This window comes from Plectropomus leopardus, chromosome 5 (genome assembly GCF_026936395.1).
Source record: "Plectropomus leopardus strain MGB_pleo_1.0 chromosome 5, ASM2693639v1, whole genome shotgun sequence".
NCBI lineage: Eukaryota > Metazoa > Chordata > Actinopteri > Perciformes > Serranidae > Plectropomus > Plectropomus leopardus.
Genome location: NC_142180.1, coordinates 38,751,866 through 38,771,496, shown reverse-complemented (window position 1 = coordinate 38,771,496; position 19,631 = coordinate 38,751,866). Strand labels below are relative to the sequence as shown.

The following is a 19,631-nucleotide window of genomic DNA, read 5'->3' as shown; positions in this document are numbered from 1 at the left end:
GTCATATTTTGACATTTTTTCCATACTATAGCCTTGCATCTTCGGTCATTTTTTGGACATGCTAAAATGTGGTGTTTTTGGCCCTAATTGCAACTTTCTTTGCAATGGCATGTCTCGACAGGCTATTTAATGAGTTTTAATGTAGTTTTCAGCTGTTTTTGGGACATGTCATATTTTGACATTTTTTCCATACTATAGCCTTGCATCTTCGGTCATTTTTTGGACATGCCAAATTATGGTGTTTTTTGCCCTAATTGCAAGTTTCTTTGCAATAGCATGTCTCAACACGCTATTTAATTTGCTTTAATGTGGTTTTCAGCTGTTTTTGTGACATGTCATATTTTGACATTTTTGCCATACTATAGCCTTGCATCTTCGGTCATTTTTTGGACATGCCAAACTATATGCTTTTGGTCCTTGTTATGTCCCCAGCCTATATACAACATGAAGGTGCTTTCCCACTGTCTCTGTCCCAAGGAAAACAAGCCTCTGAAGTTTAGAAAGGCAAAATGATCAGTTTATTTACTCAGACATGAGCACAAAGAAAAGACAACACAAAAACACACCTCAGTCCCTTAACTTACCTGAAAACAAATAAACAAGAGACAGTTCTCCTACCCTAAATTCCTAACTGAAAACAGGGGAAAACTTTCAATAAAAGAATAATTGGTTACTCACTCTGTATATTGTTCAAGAAAACTCTGAAACTGCTAATAATTAACCGAAAGGAGTATTTGTTAAGCACCATAAATACTCAGTAAACACAATACAAAGACAAAAGGCAATGATTGAACACCAGATCGCGAATTGCAGAAACACACTATTTCCAGCTGGCTGGGTTGGAAGTGGAGGAGGAAGGAAGCGAAGAGCTGCAGGTTTCCTCATTCTTGAAAAGCTGTACCGAGGAGCCAATCCTGCAGCAGCCACGCCCTCTGGGACACCCAACGACGGCACTCCACCTGCACACATCCACATACACAGAGGGAAGGAGAGAGAACACAAGCATGCAGGAGATCACCATGACCCCAGGGGTCGCCTTTTACAACTTTCTTTGCAATGGCATGTTTCGACAGGCTATTTAATTTGTTTTAATGGAGTTTTCAGCTGTTTTTGGGACATGTCATATTTTGACATTTTTGCCATTCTATAGCCTTGCATCTTCGGTCATTTTTTGGACATGCTAAATTATGGTGTTTTTGGTCCTTTTTACAACTTTCTTTGCAAGGGCATGTGTTCACAGGCTATTTAATGTGTTTTAACGTGGTTTTCAGCTGTTTTTGGGACATGTCATATTTTGACATTTTTGCCATACTATAGCCTTGCATCTTTGGTGATATTTTCGACTAGCCAAATTTTGGCATTTTTGGCCCTTTTTGCACCTTTCTTTACAATGGCATGTCTCGACCGGCTATTTTATGTGTTTTAACATGTTTTTCAGCCGTTTTTAGGACATGTCATATTTTGACATTTTTGCCATACTATAGCCTTGCATCTTCGGTCATTTTTTCGACATGCCAAATTATGGCATTTTTGGTTAAAATTGCAACTTTCTTTGCAATGGCATGTCTCGACCGACTATTTTATGTGTTTTAACATGTTTTTCAGCCGTTTTTAGGACATGTCATATTTTGACATTTTTGCCATACTATAGCCTTGCATCTTTTGTCATTTTTTCAATCTGCCAAATTATAGTGTTTTTGGCCCTTTTTTTTAACTTTCTTGTTTTGTTTTAATGTGGTTTTCATCTGTTTTTGGGACATGTCATATTTTGACATTTTTGCCATACTATAGCCTTGCATCTTCGGTCATTTTTTCGACATGCCAAATTTTGGCGTTTTTATCACTTTTTGCAACTTTCTTTACAATGGCATCCATCAACAGTCTATTTAATGTGTTTTAACGTGGTTTTCAGCTGTTTCTGGGACATGTCATATTATGACATTTTTGCCATACTATAGCCTTGCATCTTTGGTTATATTTTCGACTTGTCTAATTTTGGCATTTTTGGCCCTTTTTGAAACTTTCTTTGCAATGGCATGTCTCGATCGGCTATTTTATGTGTTTTAACATGTTTTTCAGCCATTTTTTGGACACGTCATATTTTGACATTTTTGCCATACTATAGCCTTGCATTTTCGTCCATTTTTTCGACATGCCAAATTATGGCGTTGTTATCCCTTATTGCAACTTTGTTTGCAATGGCGTGTCTTAATAGGCTATTTAATGTGTTTCAATTTGGTTTTCAGCTGTTTTTGGGACATGTCATATTTTGACATTTTTGCCATACTATAGCCTTGCATCTTTTGTCATTTTTTCAATATGCCAAATTATCGTGTTTTTGGTCATAATTGCAACTTTTTTTGCAATGGCGTCACTCAACAGGCTATTTTATGTGTTTTAACGTGTTTTTCAGCTTTTTTTGGGAAATGTCATGTTTTGACAATTTTGCCATACTATAGCCTTGCATCTTCGGTCATTTTTTGGACATGCCAAATTATGGTGTTTTTGGCCCTTTTTGCAACTTTGTTTGTAATGGCGTCTATCAACAGGCTTTTTTATGTGTTGTAATGTGGTTTTCAGCTGTTTTTGTGACATGTCATGTTTTGACATTTTTGCCATACTATAGCCTTGCATCTTTGGTGATATTTTCGACTAGCCAAATTTTGGCATTTTTGGCCCTTTTTGCACCTTTCTTTACAATGGCATGTCTCGACCGGCTATTTTATGTGTTTTAACATGTTTTTCAGCCGTTTTTAGGACATGTCATATTTTGACATTTTTGCCATACTATAGCCTTGCATCTTCGGTCATTTTTTCGACATGCCAAATTATGGCATTTTTTGTTAAAATTGCAACTTTCTTTGCAATGGCATGTCTCGACTGACTATTTAATGTGTTTTAATGTGGTTTTCAGCTGTTTTTGGGACATGTCATATTTTGACATTTTTGCCATACTATAGCCTTGCATCTTCGGTCATTTTTTCGACATGCCAAATTTTGGCGTTTTTGGTCATGATTGCAACTTTTTTTGCAATGGCGTCGCTCAACAGGCTATTTTGTGTGTTTTAATGTGGTTTTCAGGTGTTTTTAGGACATGTCATATTTTGACATTTTTGCCATACTATAGCCTTGCATCTTCGGTCATTTTTTCGGTGTGCCAAGTTTTGGTGGTTTTGCCCCTCTGTGCAACTTTCCTTGCAATGGCATGTCTCGACCGACTATTTAATGTGTTTTAAAGTGGTTTTCAGCTATTTTTGGGACATGTCATATTATGACATTTTTGCCATACTATAGCCTTGCATCTTTGGTCATTCTTTCAACATGCCAAATCATGGTGTTTTTGGTCATAATTGCAACTTTCCTTGCAATGGCATGTCTCGACCGACTATCTTATGTCTTTTAACGTGGTTTTCAGCTGTTTTTGGGACATGTCATATTTTGACATTTTTGCCATACTATAGCCTTGCATCTTCGGTCATTTTTTCGACATGCCAAATTATGGCGTTTTTGGTTAAGATTGCAACTTTCTTTGCAATGGCATGTTTCGACCGACTGTTTAATGTGTTTTAACGTGGTTTTCAGCTGTTTTTGGGACATGTCATCTTTTGACATTTTTGCCATACTATAGCCTTGCATCTTTTGTCATTTTTTCAATATGCCAAATTATAGTGTTTTTGGCCCTTTTTTTAACTTTCTTTGCAATGGAATGTCTCGATCGACTATTTTATGTGTTTTAACGTGGTTTTCGGCTGTTTTTGGGACATGTCATCTTTTGACATTTTTGCCATACTATAGCCTTGAATCTTTTGTCATTTTTTCAATATGCCAAATTATAGTGTTTTTGGCCATAATTGCAACTTTTTTTGCAATGGCGTCGCTCAACAGGCTATTTTATGTGTTTTAACGTGTTTTTCAGCTTTTTTTGGGAAATGTCATGTTTTGACAATTTTGCCATACTATAGCCTTGCATCTTCTGTCATTTTTTGGACATGCCAAATTATGGTGTTTTTGGCCATTTTTGCAACTTTGTTTGTAATGGCGTCTCTCAACAGGCTCTTTTATGTGTTTCAATGTGGTTTTTAGCTGTTTTTAGGACATGTCATATTTTGACATTTTTGCCGTACTATAGCCTTGCATTTTCGTCCATTTTTTCGACATGCCAAATTATGGCGTTGTTATCCTTTTTTGCAACTTTGTTTGCAATGGCGTGTCTTAATAGGCTATTTAATGTGTTTTAATTTGGTTTTCAGCCGTTTTTGGGACATGTCATATTTTGACATTTTTGCCATACTATATCCTTGCATCTTCGGTCATTCTTTCGACATGTCAAATTATGGCGTTTTAATCACTTTTTTTTTTCTTTACAATGGTGTCCATCAACAGGTCATTTTTTGGACATGCCAAATTATGGTGTTTTTGGCCATAATTGCAGCTTTATTTGCAATGGCATGTCTCAACAGGCTATTTTATGTGTTTGTTTTAATGTGGTTTTTAGCTGTTTTTAGGAAATTTCATATTTTGACATTTTTGCCATACTATAGCCTCTTATTTTCGGTCATTTTTTTTGACATGCCAAATTTTGGCATTTTTGGCCCCATTTGCAACTTTCTTTGCAATGGCGTTCCTGGACAGTCTATTCAATGTGTTTTAATTTGATTTTCAGCTGTTTTTGAACATGTCAAGTTTGACATTTTTCCATGTTTTTTTCCAACATGATATATTATGATGTATTTGGGTGTTTTTTTTTTTGATATTGTGCCTTTTTTTGAATAGCTGTGGGAAACATCGTATATTTTTGGTGCGATTTTTTTGCCCACATTCTATAGTATGACTTCCTTTTGCCCCTCCGGACAACATGCTATACTTTGAGTTCCTTTTTTTGTTGTTGTTGTTTTTTTAGTTTGAAAGGATTAGTTTAAACTATTTCTTTGGATATGGTACACTTTGACATTCACACTTTTTGAGTAATATACTCTACAGTTAGTTAGTTACGACATTTCATCTGATGTACTATACTGACTTTTTTTCTTACTTCATGACCAAGCATTTACATGATTATAAAAAAATACTGTATTATTCCTTTTTAATTACCTTATTGGTGTTATTACAGTTCCTCTCAGGGGGAAATCTTAAATACTTTAATTCATTTTGTTCCAATAAAAGACAAACTGCTGGTCAAATACAGATTAAACCAAGGATAAATATTTTCATTAGTGCAGTTTCTTACCGCTTGTCTCCGTCTCTTTCTCAGATGACTCGGTGTACGAGTCCCCGGAGCCCTTCCTGACCGACGACACCACCGGCGGCTGCAGCCTGGCTCTGCCCCGCCTCCCCCTGCTGTCCGCCATGTTGCTCGCCCTCCTCCTCATCCTCATCCTCCACTCCTCATAGCACCTCCTGCTCCTCTTCTTCTTCCCCCAGTTGGACCGGTCTCCGGCTTCCTGTCGCTCTGAGGAGAAAACCAAAGACAGGAAACACAAGCAGCCCTGCTCTCCCTGACCTCTGACCTTCACCTGAACACCACTCAGCAGCCCAGCCAATCAGAGGTGGCTGAGGTCACTGGTGGGAGGAGCCTGGAGCATCATACTGAGTCAGTGCTGGGATCCTCTCTGCTCTGCGATGGATGTTTCTGTTCTGACAAAGTCCAGACTCCATCCACCCCTTTAAAGCGAACATTTCCCACCCTGATACATTATTATGCTGTTTTACTGTTTTTACGTCCAGATCCTGTGTCTTCAGTTCCAGATTCTTCTAATGTTTTTTATTATTCTGCCACCAAAATGAAACCTGAGTTTCAGTTAAGATGCCAAAACTTTACTCTGCGTCTAATTACATTTTTTCTACTAAACTCTTTTTAAAAAATGTTTATAAATAAGTAGGGATGCACAATATTGGATTTTTTGTCAATAGTTGATATAAAACAACTGATTTGGTCAATAATCGACACCAATATATACAGTTTTTCAGTGATCATCAAGTCTCTTCTGTAGTGAATGAACATCTTAATCTGTAGGCTTTTATCATGACGGCCCACCAGCAGTCGAGACATGAAAAACAATGCTTTTCACTGGATGTAATATTCATTCATTGTGCAAATTAAGAAAAATACTCCAATTTAGAGTTGATGTTTTCTGCATGTGTACTTTGTCAGTAAAAAAACAATACCAGTTTGTGATATTGGCAGAAATCATCAGTGGTCAATTCTGATATTTCATTTTAAAGCCAATACTTGGCGTTACTGATGAGGTGCTGACATTATCGTGTATCCCTATAAAATAAGCCAAATTTAAAGCCACTCCAGCAGTTTCACATGTTTTAGCTGTTTACCTTAAATCTACAGACCGCCTAAGATCTGGGCCGTTGTGCAAGAGGGCGCAAGTGATTCTGTCATGCAAAGTTGATCAGAAAGTGCCATATTTTGGAACTTTTTGCCCATACCGAAAAACAAAAGTAATCTCATCTTGTTTGAAAGCTTACAAATTGATCCACATTTATTTTATTTTCTGGAACTGGCAGAAAAGATATGAGGTTGTGATCTCACTGGCTTCTTGCTTAAATATCTTAAACATGATGTTCCTGTAACTTTTTGCTGTAACTTGAGTCTTCACCAACAAAACTTTCAGGGACTCTAAAAAGACACGTTAACTTTATATTACAACTCAACTCTCAGAGGTTTCTTACAGATTTAAATGTCATTTTTATGCTGTTCCAGGCAGCCGTTGGTGTTCGTTCATGTCAGTGCAGAATAATATACCTTTATTTAATTCACAAACTCTTAAACCTTGTTGGAGTTTAATCAAAGTAAACAGCAACGCTGCTTTCATCAGATGTCACACTATTGATTTGAGGCATATAAGATGTTTCATCCTGCAGCAATAATGATCAAAATCAATGCAGAGTTGATGTTTACTGGGATACATTATACAATTTGATTTTCATATTGTTGTATGGAAATGAATGGAAATCTATGGCTGATGGAGAGTAAGAAGAAAATACAGCTAAAACTGGACAAAAATTAAACTGTTAAATATACACAGAATCCCCGAAGGTCCTTAAAAAGGTGCTTTTAACATAAGATTTTTTTTCTCAAATAAAATGCAGGGTTTTTAATTATGGCCAGAGGAAAAACAAGAGTGGATAAACTCGCTATGGCTGTTCTAATATGTCATTTACTTGCTCTACTTTAATATAGTAAAGTCATGTTGTTTTTACACTTTTGATATCTCATCTAAAGTAGGAAACATGTACATGTTTCACAATAAAAGCCTTGTGCAGTAAAAAATAGGCTTCATACTAAAACATTACCAAATATCTTACATTTGTCAAATGGAGTGAATTAAATCTAGCATCCTCTACAGCTGAGCAAAATAAATGCCTGATATCTTGCACAAGATATTTGGCAAATCTTGTTCACAAGCTTTTAAAATAACAATTTTATTTAAAAAAAAATACATTTTTAGGATTTTAGGGCTTCCATACATTCAGCTAAAACTTGTAAACACGCTGATGTGGCCTTTTAGTACAGCATGTCAGACTAAATATGGAATACAGTTCACAAAATTATTATTTAAATCAGTAATAATGTGACACATAAGTCATCTCAATGTTATTTATAATTATTATAATTATAATTATTATCACAAATCACAGTTTGCCTCAGAGGGTTTTACAGCTTACGAAATCCCTCTGCCCTTAGACCCTCACCTTGTCTAAGGAAAAACTCCCCAAAAACCCTGTAATGGGGGGAAAAAAAACGTTAGAAACCTCAGGAAGAGCGGCTGAGGAGGGATCCCTCTTCCAGGACGGACAAACGAGTGATAGATGTCATTAATAACAATGAAATTACAGTAATGACAATAATCAAGACTAAATCTCAAAAGTAACCAATCAGGGAGATGAGCAGGTAAAAACGAAAGGATTTAAATCAGACTTGGTCTTTTTAGGTACTAAGTGAAGTGAAAGACGACATTTTGAAAAACAGATTTGTACCAAATATTTACCTGAAACACGGCGGACAGTGGAGACCATCTTCAGTCTGTTTCTCTGTGGAGAAATGACACAAATCAGGCTGGTTATCATCTCAGACAGAACATTATCATCATCGTCATCATCATCATCAACAGACAGAACATCTTCCTCCTCAGCAGACGCATTAACAGACGTCAGTCAGAGCAGCGTTCACCGCTCTCTCGTCTGATGCAGCTGTTTAACAATCAGTCCAAAAACATTAGTTTTATCTTGGAGACATTTTCACTGATGGTTAAAGTCACAGAAACCAGACACAGCCGTTAAAAACACAGCAGCACATCTGAAAAAACGGCTGCTGTGACACATCCCAGAAAGTCTGAGTGACAAGCAATAAAAACAGGCGACTGCTAACTGCGAACTTTCACAGCGTGATGGAACAAGCTAACGTATCTACGCACACAAGCTAACATGGTTTTGAAGATCTTCAGGATGAACTAATGTAACTTCAAAAACCTATGGGATGAGCTAACATTACTCAGCAGACCTATGAAATGAACTAACGTAGCTTCACAGACCTATTAAATGAGCTAACGCAACTTTGCAGACCAAGTGGATGAGCTAACGTTATTCACACACCAAATGGATGAGCTAACGTAACTTGTCTCAGACTAAGGGACGAGGTCATGTGACTTCACTGCACGAACGTAGGTGGCTTCAAGGGGGACAAGCTAATGGAGCTTCACAGACAGACGCAATGAGCTCAGGACAAGGTAACGTAGCTTATAAAACTTTGGAGATTTGTGGACATACAGGGTTCCCACAGTCATGAAAAACCTGCAAAAGTCATGGAATTTCATAATTACATTTTCCAGGCCTGGGAAAGTCAACGTTTTCTTTACCCTCATGTACCCCCACATACTGTCCCTCTCTTCATGTATGCCAGCTAGTTGAAATTATGTGTGAGGACAGTTTGAATCATATAGAAAAATGCTGGAGAAATGGTACAAGAAAAAGGGCCTACGATACTACACAATGTAGCTTAACAAACCTACATAACTACCTAACGTAGCTTCACAGACCTATAGTAATACCTAACGTAGCTTCACAGACCTACAGGACAAGACAAGCTAGCAACATGCTACTATACCTTCACAGACCTACTGCACTACCTAAAGTAGCTTCAGAGATCTACGGTACTACCTAACATACCTTCACATGCCTAGAATAGAATGGGCTAACGCAGTTTCACAGAGGGACGGGACAACTTAACGACAAGCTATCAGAACTTTCCCAACCTACAGGATGAGCTTAGTGGCTCCAAAGATGGATATGAGCTAATAACAGGCTAACATAGCATATCAGATCCACTATAAACTAATATATCTTCATGGGTGGACATGCTTAACGACAAGCTAACATAGCATCAGAGATTTATGGGACAAGTTAAGGACGACCTTACGTGGCCTCAAAGACCAACAAATATTACAAAAAAATTACATAAAAAAACATTTATGCGTAAATGTCCGGCCCGAAATAGATATATAGTTTTGGACATTGTGACTGATTTCTGTGACTGTAATCGTCTTTGGTGTTGAAATATAAAAATCAATCAGATGAGACTGTTGTCTCTCTCTCAGCAGACAGCCTTTCTTCTGTAAATCTGCCAAAGACTATTGTTAAACTTTTCTATTAGCGGGAAAAGTCATGCAGCAGCTACAGGTGTCATCGTTGCCCCGCCCACTCCCGCCATCGTGAGCGGGGTTATATTAAGGTTAGGATTCGAGTCGACTCTTTTTTTTCTAAATCGTGTTGTCAAATAAAAATGAATGTTAAATGCAAAACAAAAATGAAACAATCAAAAATGGCCTTTTTCCCACTGGTGCTGAATTTTTAGTGACTGACTTGTTTTCTGGGAAAAGCGACACCGCGTGGTCAAGAGGACGCTTTCTTTTCTCTTCATCTCTTCATACCATCCCTCCATCTTCACAGATGGAGGACGAGTGTGTCCTTGTGTTTGTGGACGAGCAGGGGCATGCTGGGAAATGCAGTATACTATAACGAGCGCACTGTGATGGAGGATGGACGGAGGATGTAGCACTTGGACTCCTGTGGAGAAGCGAACTGACTTTGTTTTCTCGTTGGTACGAAAAAAGCGAAAAGTCGAGTTTTTATTTTCCGTTTGTGCCATTTTTCTGTTTTCAAAAATGTAGGAGAAAATTCATATGAGATATGAATTCACGAAGGAATCAGTCAGATGTTTGTTGTTGTTGTTGCCGTTGTTGTTGTTTTTCTCCTTTATGTTCCTGCTTGCGTCACAATGCATTCTGGTCCTTGTAGTCCTGTGCTTTCTGGTTGCGTTGATGAGTAAATGTTCGGTGGGTTTTGCGGTCCATCGTCCTTCTCTGGGTTGATTTTTGTGTGGATGGAATCCGTTTTTTGTGGCGTGACAAATGTTTAAGAAGCTGGAGGAAAGAAAAACTACAGAAAAAAGTTCTGCAGGTGGTTTTAGAGCAGGAGTGAGACCTCCCTGCTGTCTCCGGTTTACAGCGTCTCTGACAAGAAAATGTTTTTCTACATCCAAATGTCTGCATAATCTATTCTCTGAAAGACAAAAAAATCTGTTTTTGTATATTTTCTTATTGGATGCTTATAAAGTCCTGTTAAAGAATGCATTTATCTGATTGGCTGAAGAGCTAACGAGGGGTCAGAGGTCGTCGGCCCTCTTCAGGACATTTTTTTCTGCGCTGCATGAGCAGGAAAAATGAAACTTAAAAATACATTTACTGAATTTACTTGGAAGACAATTTCAAAGAGAAAATGTTAAGAAGTGTATGAATCTGTGTTTGACAAATTCACCATTAAAAAAAATGTTCCACTAAAAATGTTTTGGAATCTCATTAGTAACCGAGAAAATAATTAAACGAGATACGTAACATGTCATTAAAAGGATGTGTAAAATGAATGGATATAGTGTTGGATACGTAAAGCATATGAAAGGTGAGCAAACTGGCTTGATTTCTCTCAAAAACACAGGAAGAAGGCAAAGATGAGTGGAAGAAGAAATGACCCAAAACTGAAAATAGAAAAAGAAATGAGAAAAAAGTACAAGAACATCACCTGAATATTAGGTGATGTTTGATTTTTTTTTAAAAGGAAAAGGAAAGTTAAAAAAGAAAAAATAATAAGGAAATGACTTGAAAAAGTGTGTAAAAATGTATAATTCTGTATTTTTAACTTGTTATGATCATTGTAAAACTATTTTTCCCCAGTGTTTTTCTTCAAACATTTTTCCAAGGCTTTTAAAAATAATTCTTCCAAATCTTTCGATTTTTTCTTGCAGTTTTTGGGACATTTCTGACCAACTTGCTCATCACTTTTTTTTTCATTTTTCTGAAAGAAATTGCTGCAGTTTGCTCAGAGTTCAAAGGTGAAAATACTGAAAGTAAAACAGACACAAACCTGAAAATGTTCACCTGGCGTGAAGTGTCCTGCGGTGAACTCACCGAGTCACGATGACGACCGTCGATCAGCTGACGACCGTCATCTGAAAACGTGCAGAAACACTCAGTTACCAGTTTATCAGGAGCATCCAGTTAACCCTTTGATTTCTCTAAAAACATGAAAGAAGGCAAAGAGGAGGTGTAGAAGAACGGACCAAATATTAGCACTAAATGTGTAAAATACAGACATTCATAAAAAAATACATTTAAAAGAATATTTTCAAAAGAACAACAAAATGACTGAAAATGAGTAGGACAAAAATAAAAGTAAAAAAAGGATGAAAGAATAACTCTGGATACATAATTCAGATGATGCGAGCGTAAAAACTTTTTTTGCCATTAAAGGGAGGTTTTTTTCTCGAAATTGATGTGTTTTGATTTGGCGTATTTATATTCTCAATGTCAGTGTGTGTTTGAGTGTTAATGGAGCCGCCGAGTGAGCGTGAGGACAAACGTGGAAATATTTAAATACTGCGTACACTTAAACTGATGGGTTTCTATTAAAATACATGAACTATGTACATGACACACACACACACACACACACTCACACTCACACACTCACACACACGCACACACACTCACTTACACACACACACACACACACACACACACACACTCACACACTCACACACTCACACACACTTACACACACACACACTCACACACACTCACACTCACACACTCACACACACACACACTCACACACACTCACACTCACACTCACACACACACACACACACACACACACACACACACACACACACACACACACACACACACACTCACACACACACACACACACACACACACACACTCACACACACACACACACACACACTCACACACACTCACACACTCACACACACACACACACTCACACACACACACACACACACACTCACACTCACACACACTCACTTACACACACACACACACACACACACACACTGTTATTTGTGTCTGAGCTGCTCTGACTGCAGCAGCACTTAACTCTAAACTGTCCAATCAGAGCGCAGGAATGAAGGTGTTTCCTGTGTCTGAGGTCAGCCTGAAGGACGACGAGGAGGACGGGAGGAAGACGGGAGGAGGACGGGAGGAGGACGGGAGGAAGACGGGAGGAGGACGGGAGGAGGACGGGAGGAGGACGGGAGGAGGACGGGAGGAAGACGGGAGGAGGACGGGAGGAGGACGGGAGGAAGACGGGAGGAGGACGGGAGGAGGACGGGAGGAGGACGGGAAGGAAACGCGTTAAGGTCACAGGATGGTGCACACGTGTCTAAAGAGGACAGCAGCTCCTCTCTGCAGCTGACATTATTCAGCGCTTCACTGCTCAGTTCAAGTGGACGTTTGTGCCAAATTTAAAGAAATGTCCTGGACATGGACGTGAAGTCACCGTGAGCTTTTACAGCCACATTTTAATGACTTTACTGTTGAGTCAAAGTCAACGTTTGTGCCAAATTTTAATTAGTTCCCTAAAAGCCCCCCCCCCCCGTGACTGCAGGATTGAATTTAAATAATCTCAATAAAACAGACGACGTCTTTCTGACAGAAAGCCACTTCTCCTCCAGACGTCACATGACTGATCAAAGCCGCCTCGCCACAGGAGAGCCGGCCTCCTATTGGCTGCTGCCTCCGCAGGCTGTCAGATTACAGTCCCAGTATCAGACTGGGTAGACTGTTTTACTGGTTTTACTGGTCTGACGTCTAATAAATCCTCTTTCTGAAAGACGACCTTTCTCTCCGAACTATAAAACATTTAAAGTCTTTTTCAAACAAAAGCAAACATTTATCGGAGACTCAGTTCATCTTCGTCCTCAGCTGAGTTTTTACCTGCGAGCAATGAAGTCCCAGCTGTAAACACATCCAACCAATCAGGGCTCATTTATCTGTGTCTTACATCATCAGGAGAGGGGGCGCCGTCTTCATCCTCATCCTCATCCTCATCCTCGTCCTCCTCGTCCTCCTCGTCCTCCTCGTCCTCCTCATCCTCCTCGGTCTGCAGCTCCGGCTCTGCACACACAGGAAACACTCATCAGTCAGTCATTAATTTCACTGAGAGGACAGCAGAGACGTCTCCGGTGAGCTCCGACCAGCTGAGGAAGAATCCAGGTCGTTTACTTCAGTAGAAGTAGTGAAACCACATGCTTGTGTAAAAATACTGTAAATACTAGAAGTAAAATCCTACATTAAAAATGTTACTTAAAAGTATTCGCAGCCAAAAAAGGTCCAATGTGACAAACGGTGAGACTGCAGAGCAGAAGCTGCACTGCCGAGACCTCCGTCACCTCCAGTCCCGGATCAGACAGCGTGTGTGTGTGTGTGTGTGTGTGTGTCTCTCAGGCTGTGGACGGTGTCAGACAAGTGTGTCCCTGTCTCACCGCACATCACTGTAACATCTGAACCAACATTTACCGAAACCCATCACAGCTGCCCAGTCCTGGACCTGTATAAACCCCGTCCTGGACCTGTATAAACCCCGTCCTGGACCTGTATAAACCCCGTCCTGGACCTGTATAAACCCCGTCCTGGACCTGTATAAACCCGGTCCTGGATCTGTATAAACCCCATCCTGGACCTGTATAAACCCGGTCCTGTACCTTTATAAGAGAGACAGAGACAAAGAGACAGAGACAGATTGACACAGACAGAGACAGAGACAGAGACAGACAGAGACAGAGACAGATAGACAGAGACAGAGACAGACAGAGACACAGGGTTTAATTCTCTTTAGGTCCTTAAAAAAGTGTAAACTTTTATTTCCCTTTTTCTTTTCTGAAACTTTATTGAGATTTCGGACAGCGACAGACTCACAGGCTGAATCTGCATTTTGACGTCTACAAGGTTTTTATGAAAGTGCCGTTTACATTTAATTACATTTAATTAAGTTTGACTTTAACCAGACTTTTAACAGAAGCAGAATCCAAACTGTTCAAAACTATTTCATAGATTTATTAATATTTTATTTCTCTTTTTGATTTCATGTTTTTATGTTTCTGTTTTTAATTGTTGAAATAAATCACGTCATCTCTCACCTGTCTTACATTTTATTCAAATGTTAAAGGTAAAAAAAGTCTTTATATATATATATACACACACATCTATAATCAATAAACGTAAATGTAAACAACTGACTTTTTTTAAATGGATTCACAAAATCAAATAAAACTAAAAATAAACAACAATTAGAAATGATGTGAACAAAAAAATATAAGATTAATAGTTACATTTATGTTCATTTTTTCAAGGCATGTGTTTCTGAGCTTTTTTAAAAAAGTAAAATCAGCTGGTCAGAGCCCAGGCCATTAAAATGATGAAAACAAACAAACAAACAGGCAAACTCCTCCCAAAAACTAGATTAGTAATTCTCTTCGTTTTACATTTAAAATTATGTTTCTGGAATAATATTTTTCAGCACTTTCTTGAGGTCATTTTCTTGCCAGTTTTGTTTTATTTGTTATTTTTGCAAAAACTTCACAAAATCAAATAAAAAAACTGAATTTAAAGTAAAGAAATCATGTAAACAAAAACAAAAGATGACTTCAGTGTGAGCCTGCGGGTCGTGACGGAGGAGACGCCGGAAAACACGACTCCCTCAGCGGGGGGCGGGGAGAGGCGGCCCCGGGGGGCCCGCGGGTCCCTGGGGTGCTGCTTTCCCGCCCCACCTCTGAAATGGGACTGTTGTTATTGTTAATGGGTTTCCATGGAAACGACGCGTCACGACAAGCAGAGAGGGACGCTGCCCGGTATAAAAGACAGAGACAGACACCGGAGACACTGAGACACCGCAGGACTGACCGCACGAGACATGCTGCACGAGAGAGACATGCTGCACGAGAGAGACATGCTGCACGAGGCCGCGCTTCACCTCAGCTCCTCCGACAGGTGTGAGACACACACACACACACACACACACACACACACACACACACACACACACACACACACACACAGAAACCTGACATATTTACACATTCAAGGTCCATTTATGTTTTTTCTTAAGCAAAGTTAAAGTTTTTGTAGTTTAAAAAATCAAATTAAGACTTGCCTAACTCCTGCTGCATCTTTTGGCGTCGAAATTTACGAGTAAAGAAACAGAAAAAACGAAAAAGAACGAAAGGGAGCGCGACAGGAGGAGCGGCTGGTGTATTTCAGGGGACATAAAAGCTCACATATGTGGACATGATAGAAAATGATTTTCTCTGTGTGCGAACATGCATCAAAAATATTTAAAGTTCTCATCTACGCTGACATATTTGTGCATATTTTAGACACAATTATTCATTTCCACTAATTTTCTTACTGACGGTTAAAGAGATCCAAAACGTGTCTGACCTGTCCATCCGTCTGTCCCTCTGTCCATCCGTCTGTCCCTCTGTCCCTCCGTCTGTCTGTGTCTGCAGCAGTCCGGCTGGACTCATCGCGATGACACAAAGTTGGTCTCCACAGCAGATGGACTTCGGTGAGTTTCACACCTGTAAAAAAACAGTCCGGAGTCGAAATGTGCGAAATTTAACTTTTACAAGAATTTAGTTAGCCAATTAATGGGCCAATTAATTAAGGGACTGTTAGTTATCTATGAGGGGTGGGGGGTGGGGATAATTAAACTTTTTATTTTGGCTTCAGGAGAGGAGCATAAAGTGTTAAATGGCTGCAATTTTATTTATTTAACTTCAGATTTTTAATAAAATTTGGCATTTTTAGTGAAAACAGTTTAGAGTTTTTCGGTAACTTTAACTTTTTTTTCTTAACTTTCTCATTTTTTATGTTTTTTTAAAATTAATTTTCAGGTAATTTCTTGTACTTTCTCCTAATTTCGGGTCGTTTCTTCTTTTGTTGCTGTTGTGTTTCTTCGCTTTCTCTCCGTGTTCTCTCTTTCTTCACGTCAGCTGTTTGAAATCATTTTTGAATCTCATGTTTTTGAAAAACGTTTATTTTTGCAGTATTTTTGTGTGGGATCCTGTCTCACGTGTCCCGTCCCCCCTCAGATTGTGGCCCCCATGGGGCCCGCCGGGTCTCCACCAACAGTCGGGAGCGTTGGCGTCAGCAGAACGTTAACGGAGCGTTCACGGAGCTGCGGCGTCTCCTCCCCACGCACCCCCCCAACAGGAAGCTCAGCAAGAACCAGATCCTGCGCCTCGCCCTCAGGTACATCCACCTCCTGCAGCAGGTCCTCACGGAGCAGGAGCTCAGGGCGGCCCCCCGGGGGGCCCCCAGGGGCCGGGCCGGGAGCCTGGAGGAGGAGCCGCAGGAGGAGGAGCCGCAGGAGGAGGAGCCGCAGGAGCCAAACTGTGAGAGCTCAGGGGACGGAGATTTTGACGGTCTGCAGCTCCTCCACCTGCAGACCAGATACTGCTGAGTCCAGACCAGCAGCACCAGTCCAGACCAGCAGGAGGCGCTGGACCAGGACTCTGTATTGATGTTAAAGATGACGTTTGTTGCTGCAGAGCGTTCCTCTGAGACGTTGTTCTTATTTTACGTGTGATATTCACATGAATCTGTTTCAGAGTTAATGAATTCGTAGACGCGTGATGAGTTTGATTTTCTGTCAGAGAAGAAGAAGAAGACGGCGTTCTGCGTCTCAGCAGAAAAAAATCAGTAACCAGATTCAGTTTCTTTCATGTTGAAGGAACTTTTGGTGATTTTATCGTTTAATTGGTCGATTGTTTTCATCTGTGATGCAAAATATTAAAAATATTAAAGTAATTTCACACTGACGTACGCTGCAGTCTTTTATTCTGAAAATGTGTATTAATACGTGTATTATAGAATCATATATAGGAGCTGAATGTTTACAGTCATTTAGGGACTGTTTGTTATTTATGGGGAGGGGTATTTTTTAACCCTTTGGAGGGACTGAGGGTTTTATTTTGGCTTTAGAGCAGACAACTTTAAATGGCTGATTTTGTTTTTATTTAACTGCTGATTTTTAAGGAAAACGGCAGTTTGAGTTCAGAGGGAGAGTTTTCGAAAAGCTAAATTTGGAAAAAAACCCCAAATCCTTAAAACCCTTTAGAGACTCTTTAAGTGAACGTGCTTTCATGTTTATGTTTTGCATGTTTTCAGACAGTCAGGGCCCCCTCTATCAGGGGCCCCTCTATCAGGGCCCCCTCTATCAGGGGCCCCTCTATCAGGGGCCCCTCTATCAGGAGCCCCTCTATCAGGGCCCCCTCTATCAGGGGCCCCTCTATCAGGAGCCCCTCTATCAGGGGCCCCTCTATCAGGAGCCCCTGTCAGGGGCCCCTCTATCAGGAGCCCCTGTCAGGGGCCCCCTGACATTTTCTAACTGACAATATAAATAAAGTGATTGACACTGTGAATAGTTTTTGTCCTCTTCGTGTCCCTCAGGTGTCAGAGTGAATAAAACAGCACCAAACAGATCTCCTACAGAGGACACAGTTAAGACACTAATGTCCTAAAGTCCTAGAAACACGTACGGGTCCCTGCGACTGGCCCCCGGCCTCCTGTCCTCTGCTAGAAGTGTCCCTCAGGTAAAGCAGGTTGGATTTTATGTCTCATGTCAGGGTCCTCCAGGATGGGCTGCTGGGGTAGGGGACGTCTGGACAATTTGACCTGAATCTGCAGGCGCCGGACAGTGACATCATCAGGACACTAGCTGTCCCATGTCCCGCAGTGAACCACAGTGGACATCAGGATTATTGACAGTCCCTGAACAGACTCAGACGGCGGCGCTGTCCCTAATAAGATGGACACTGAGCGTCTCCGTCAGCATCAGCTGACAGCGGGTCCGCTCTCTGGACCAATGAGAAAGCTCCGTCAGGAGACCATCGTCCTCTTCCTGTGAGAGTCTGCGGGACGTGTTTCCCACAATCCAGCCTGTCAGCAGGGGGAGGGGCCTGTCACCATAACAAGCCCATGATGAGTGGGCGTGACTGCTGATAACCATCTCAGCCAATCAGACGCCCCGAGAGAGACGACCACAGTAACAGGTCCCCGAGGAGACGAGGGGGCGGGATTCAATTAGTGAGTGTGTGTGTGTGTGTGTGTGTATGTGAGAGTGTGTGTGTGTGTGTGTGTGTGTGAGTGTGTGTGAGAGTGTGTGTGTGTGTGTGAGTATGTGTGTGTGAGTGAGTATGTGAGTGTGTGTGTGTGTGAGTGAGTGAGTGTGTGTGTGTGTGAGTGAGTATGTGAGTGTGTGTGTGTGAGTGAGTGAGTGTGTGTGTGAGTGAGTGAGTGTGTGTGTGTGTGAGTGAGTGAGTGTGTGTGTGTGTGTGTGAGTGAGTGAGTGAGTGTGTGTGTGTGTGTGTGTGTGTGTGTGTGTGTGTCTGTGTGTGAGTGAGTCTGTGAGTGTGTACACTCACACAGACTCACTCACACACACTAACACACAAACACTCACTAATTGAATCCCGCCCCCTGAGATGGTTATCAGCGGTCACGCCCACTCATCATTGGCTTGTTATGGTAACAGGTCCCGCCCCCTCCTGACAGGCTGAACTGTGGGAAAAGCTGCCTGCAGACTCTCACAGTGATGAGGACGACGAGGACGATGAAGACAATGAAGACGATAAGGACGATGAGGACAATGAGGACGATGAGGACGCTGAAGACGCTAAAGATGCTGTGGACGATAATGACGTTGAGGACGAGGATGATGAGGACGCTGAGGACTCTGGCAGCCTCAGGCCTCCGTATCTGTGATGTAAATGTTGTAAATGTTAATGATTAAAGGTCGTTAGCAGTTTCGGTCCCGTCAGGTTTTACCGTCGTCGATCACGAAGGTTTACAGAAACGTAGAAAATTATTAACACGAATCTTCGTTTTTGTCGGTTTTTATTGACAAATTAAATCAGTTAAATCAGGAGGACATAAAAACATCTTAGAAACTCTTATTATCCTCCTGAAAACATTGACCTCTGACCTCTACCAGACCCCCCCACCCCCAACCCCAAAATTTGCTAAAGCTTCTAAAAGTTGCGTCGTTGCTTCGTCGAGCTTCAAGCTGTGAGTTTACAAAGTATCAAACAGAATTCATTCACTCCGGACGGGAAAAACCGATCAGCTGCGGGACAGAAGACGCAGAATCGATCGCTGATTATTGATCAGAAATCTGCTGATATTCACGTCGCTCCACCGATCAGAAAAAACAATGATAAATCTGAGTAAAAAGGATAAATATCAGCAGATCCACAACGATCAGCT

The 19,631-nt window shown here is 40.7% G+C and overlaps 2 protein-coding genes and 2 long non-coding RNA genes across 5 annotated transcripts in view; 2 read left to right on the top strand and 2 right to left on the bottom strand.

Moving 5' to 3' along the window:
* Positions 1-6,117, top strand: part of efna2b (ephrin-A2b) — a 90,122-nt gene extending 84,005 nt beyond the window's left edge. The window contains exon 4 of the mRNA XM_088078207.1: positions 5,252-6,117. Within this exon, the coding sequence (XP_087934333.1) occupies positions 5,252-5,391 (140 nt within the window). The 3' untranslated portion in view covers positions 5,392-6,117. The remainder of the gene's footprint in view (positions 1-5,251) is intronic.
* On the bottom strand, positions 491-5,367 carry LOC148189630 (uncharacterized). Its single transcript, XR_015776700.1, has 2 exons — positions 5,228-5,367; positions 491-959 (listed from the first exon to the last, which is right to left on the bottom strand). It is a non-coding gene; the product is annotated as an uncharacterized LOC148189630 (long non-coding RNA).
* Positions 6,118-7,607: 1,490 nt separating the features above from the next.
* Positions 7,608-15,313, bottom strand: LOC148189629 (uncharacterized). Of its 2 annotated transcripts, none has more exons than XR_015776699.1 (3): positions 13,302-15,313; positions 11,428-11,512; positions 7,608-8,043 (listed from the first exon to the last, which is right to left on the bottom strand). It is a non-coding gene; the product is annotated as an uncharacterized LOC148189629 (long non-coding RNA). The 2 variants fall into 2 exon arrangements; XR_015776698.1 differs by having other exon boundaries at positions 13,369-15,313.
* Positions 15,314-15,882: 569 nt separating this feature from the next.
* Positions 15,883-17,347, top strand: LOC121941348 (T-cell acute lymphocytic leukemia protein 1 homolog). Its single transcript, XM_042484125.2, has 2 exons — positions 15,883-15,930; positions 16,457-17,347. The coding sequence occupies exons 1-2, from the start codon at positions 15,894-15,896 to the stop codon at positions 16,825-16,827; spliced, it is 408 nt and encodes a 135-aa protein (XP_042340059.2). The 5' UTR covers positions 15,883-15,893; the 3' UTR covers positions 16,828-17,347.
* Positions 17,348-19,631: the final 2,284 nt, after the last annotated feature.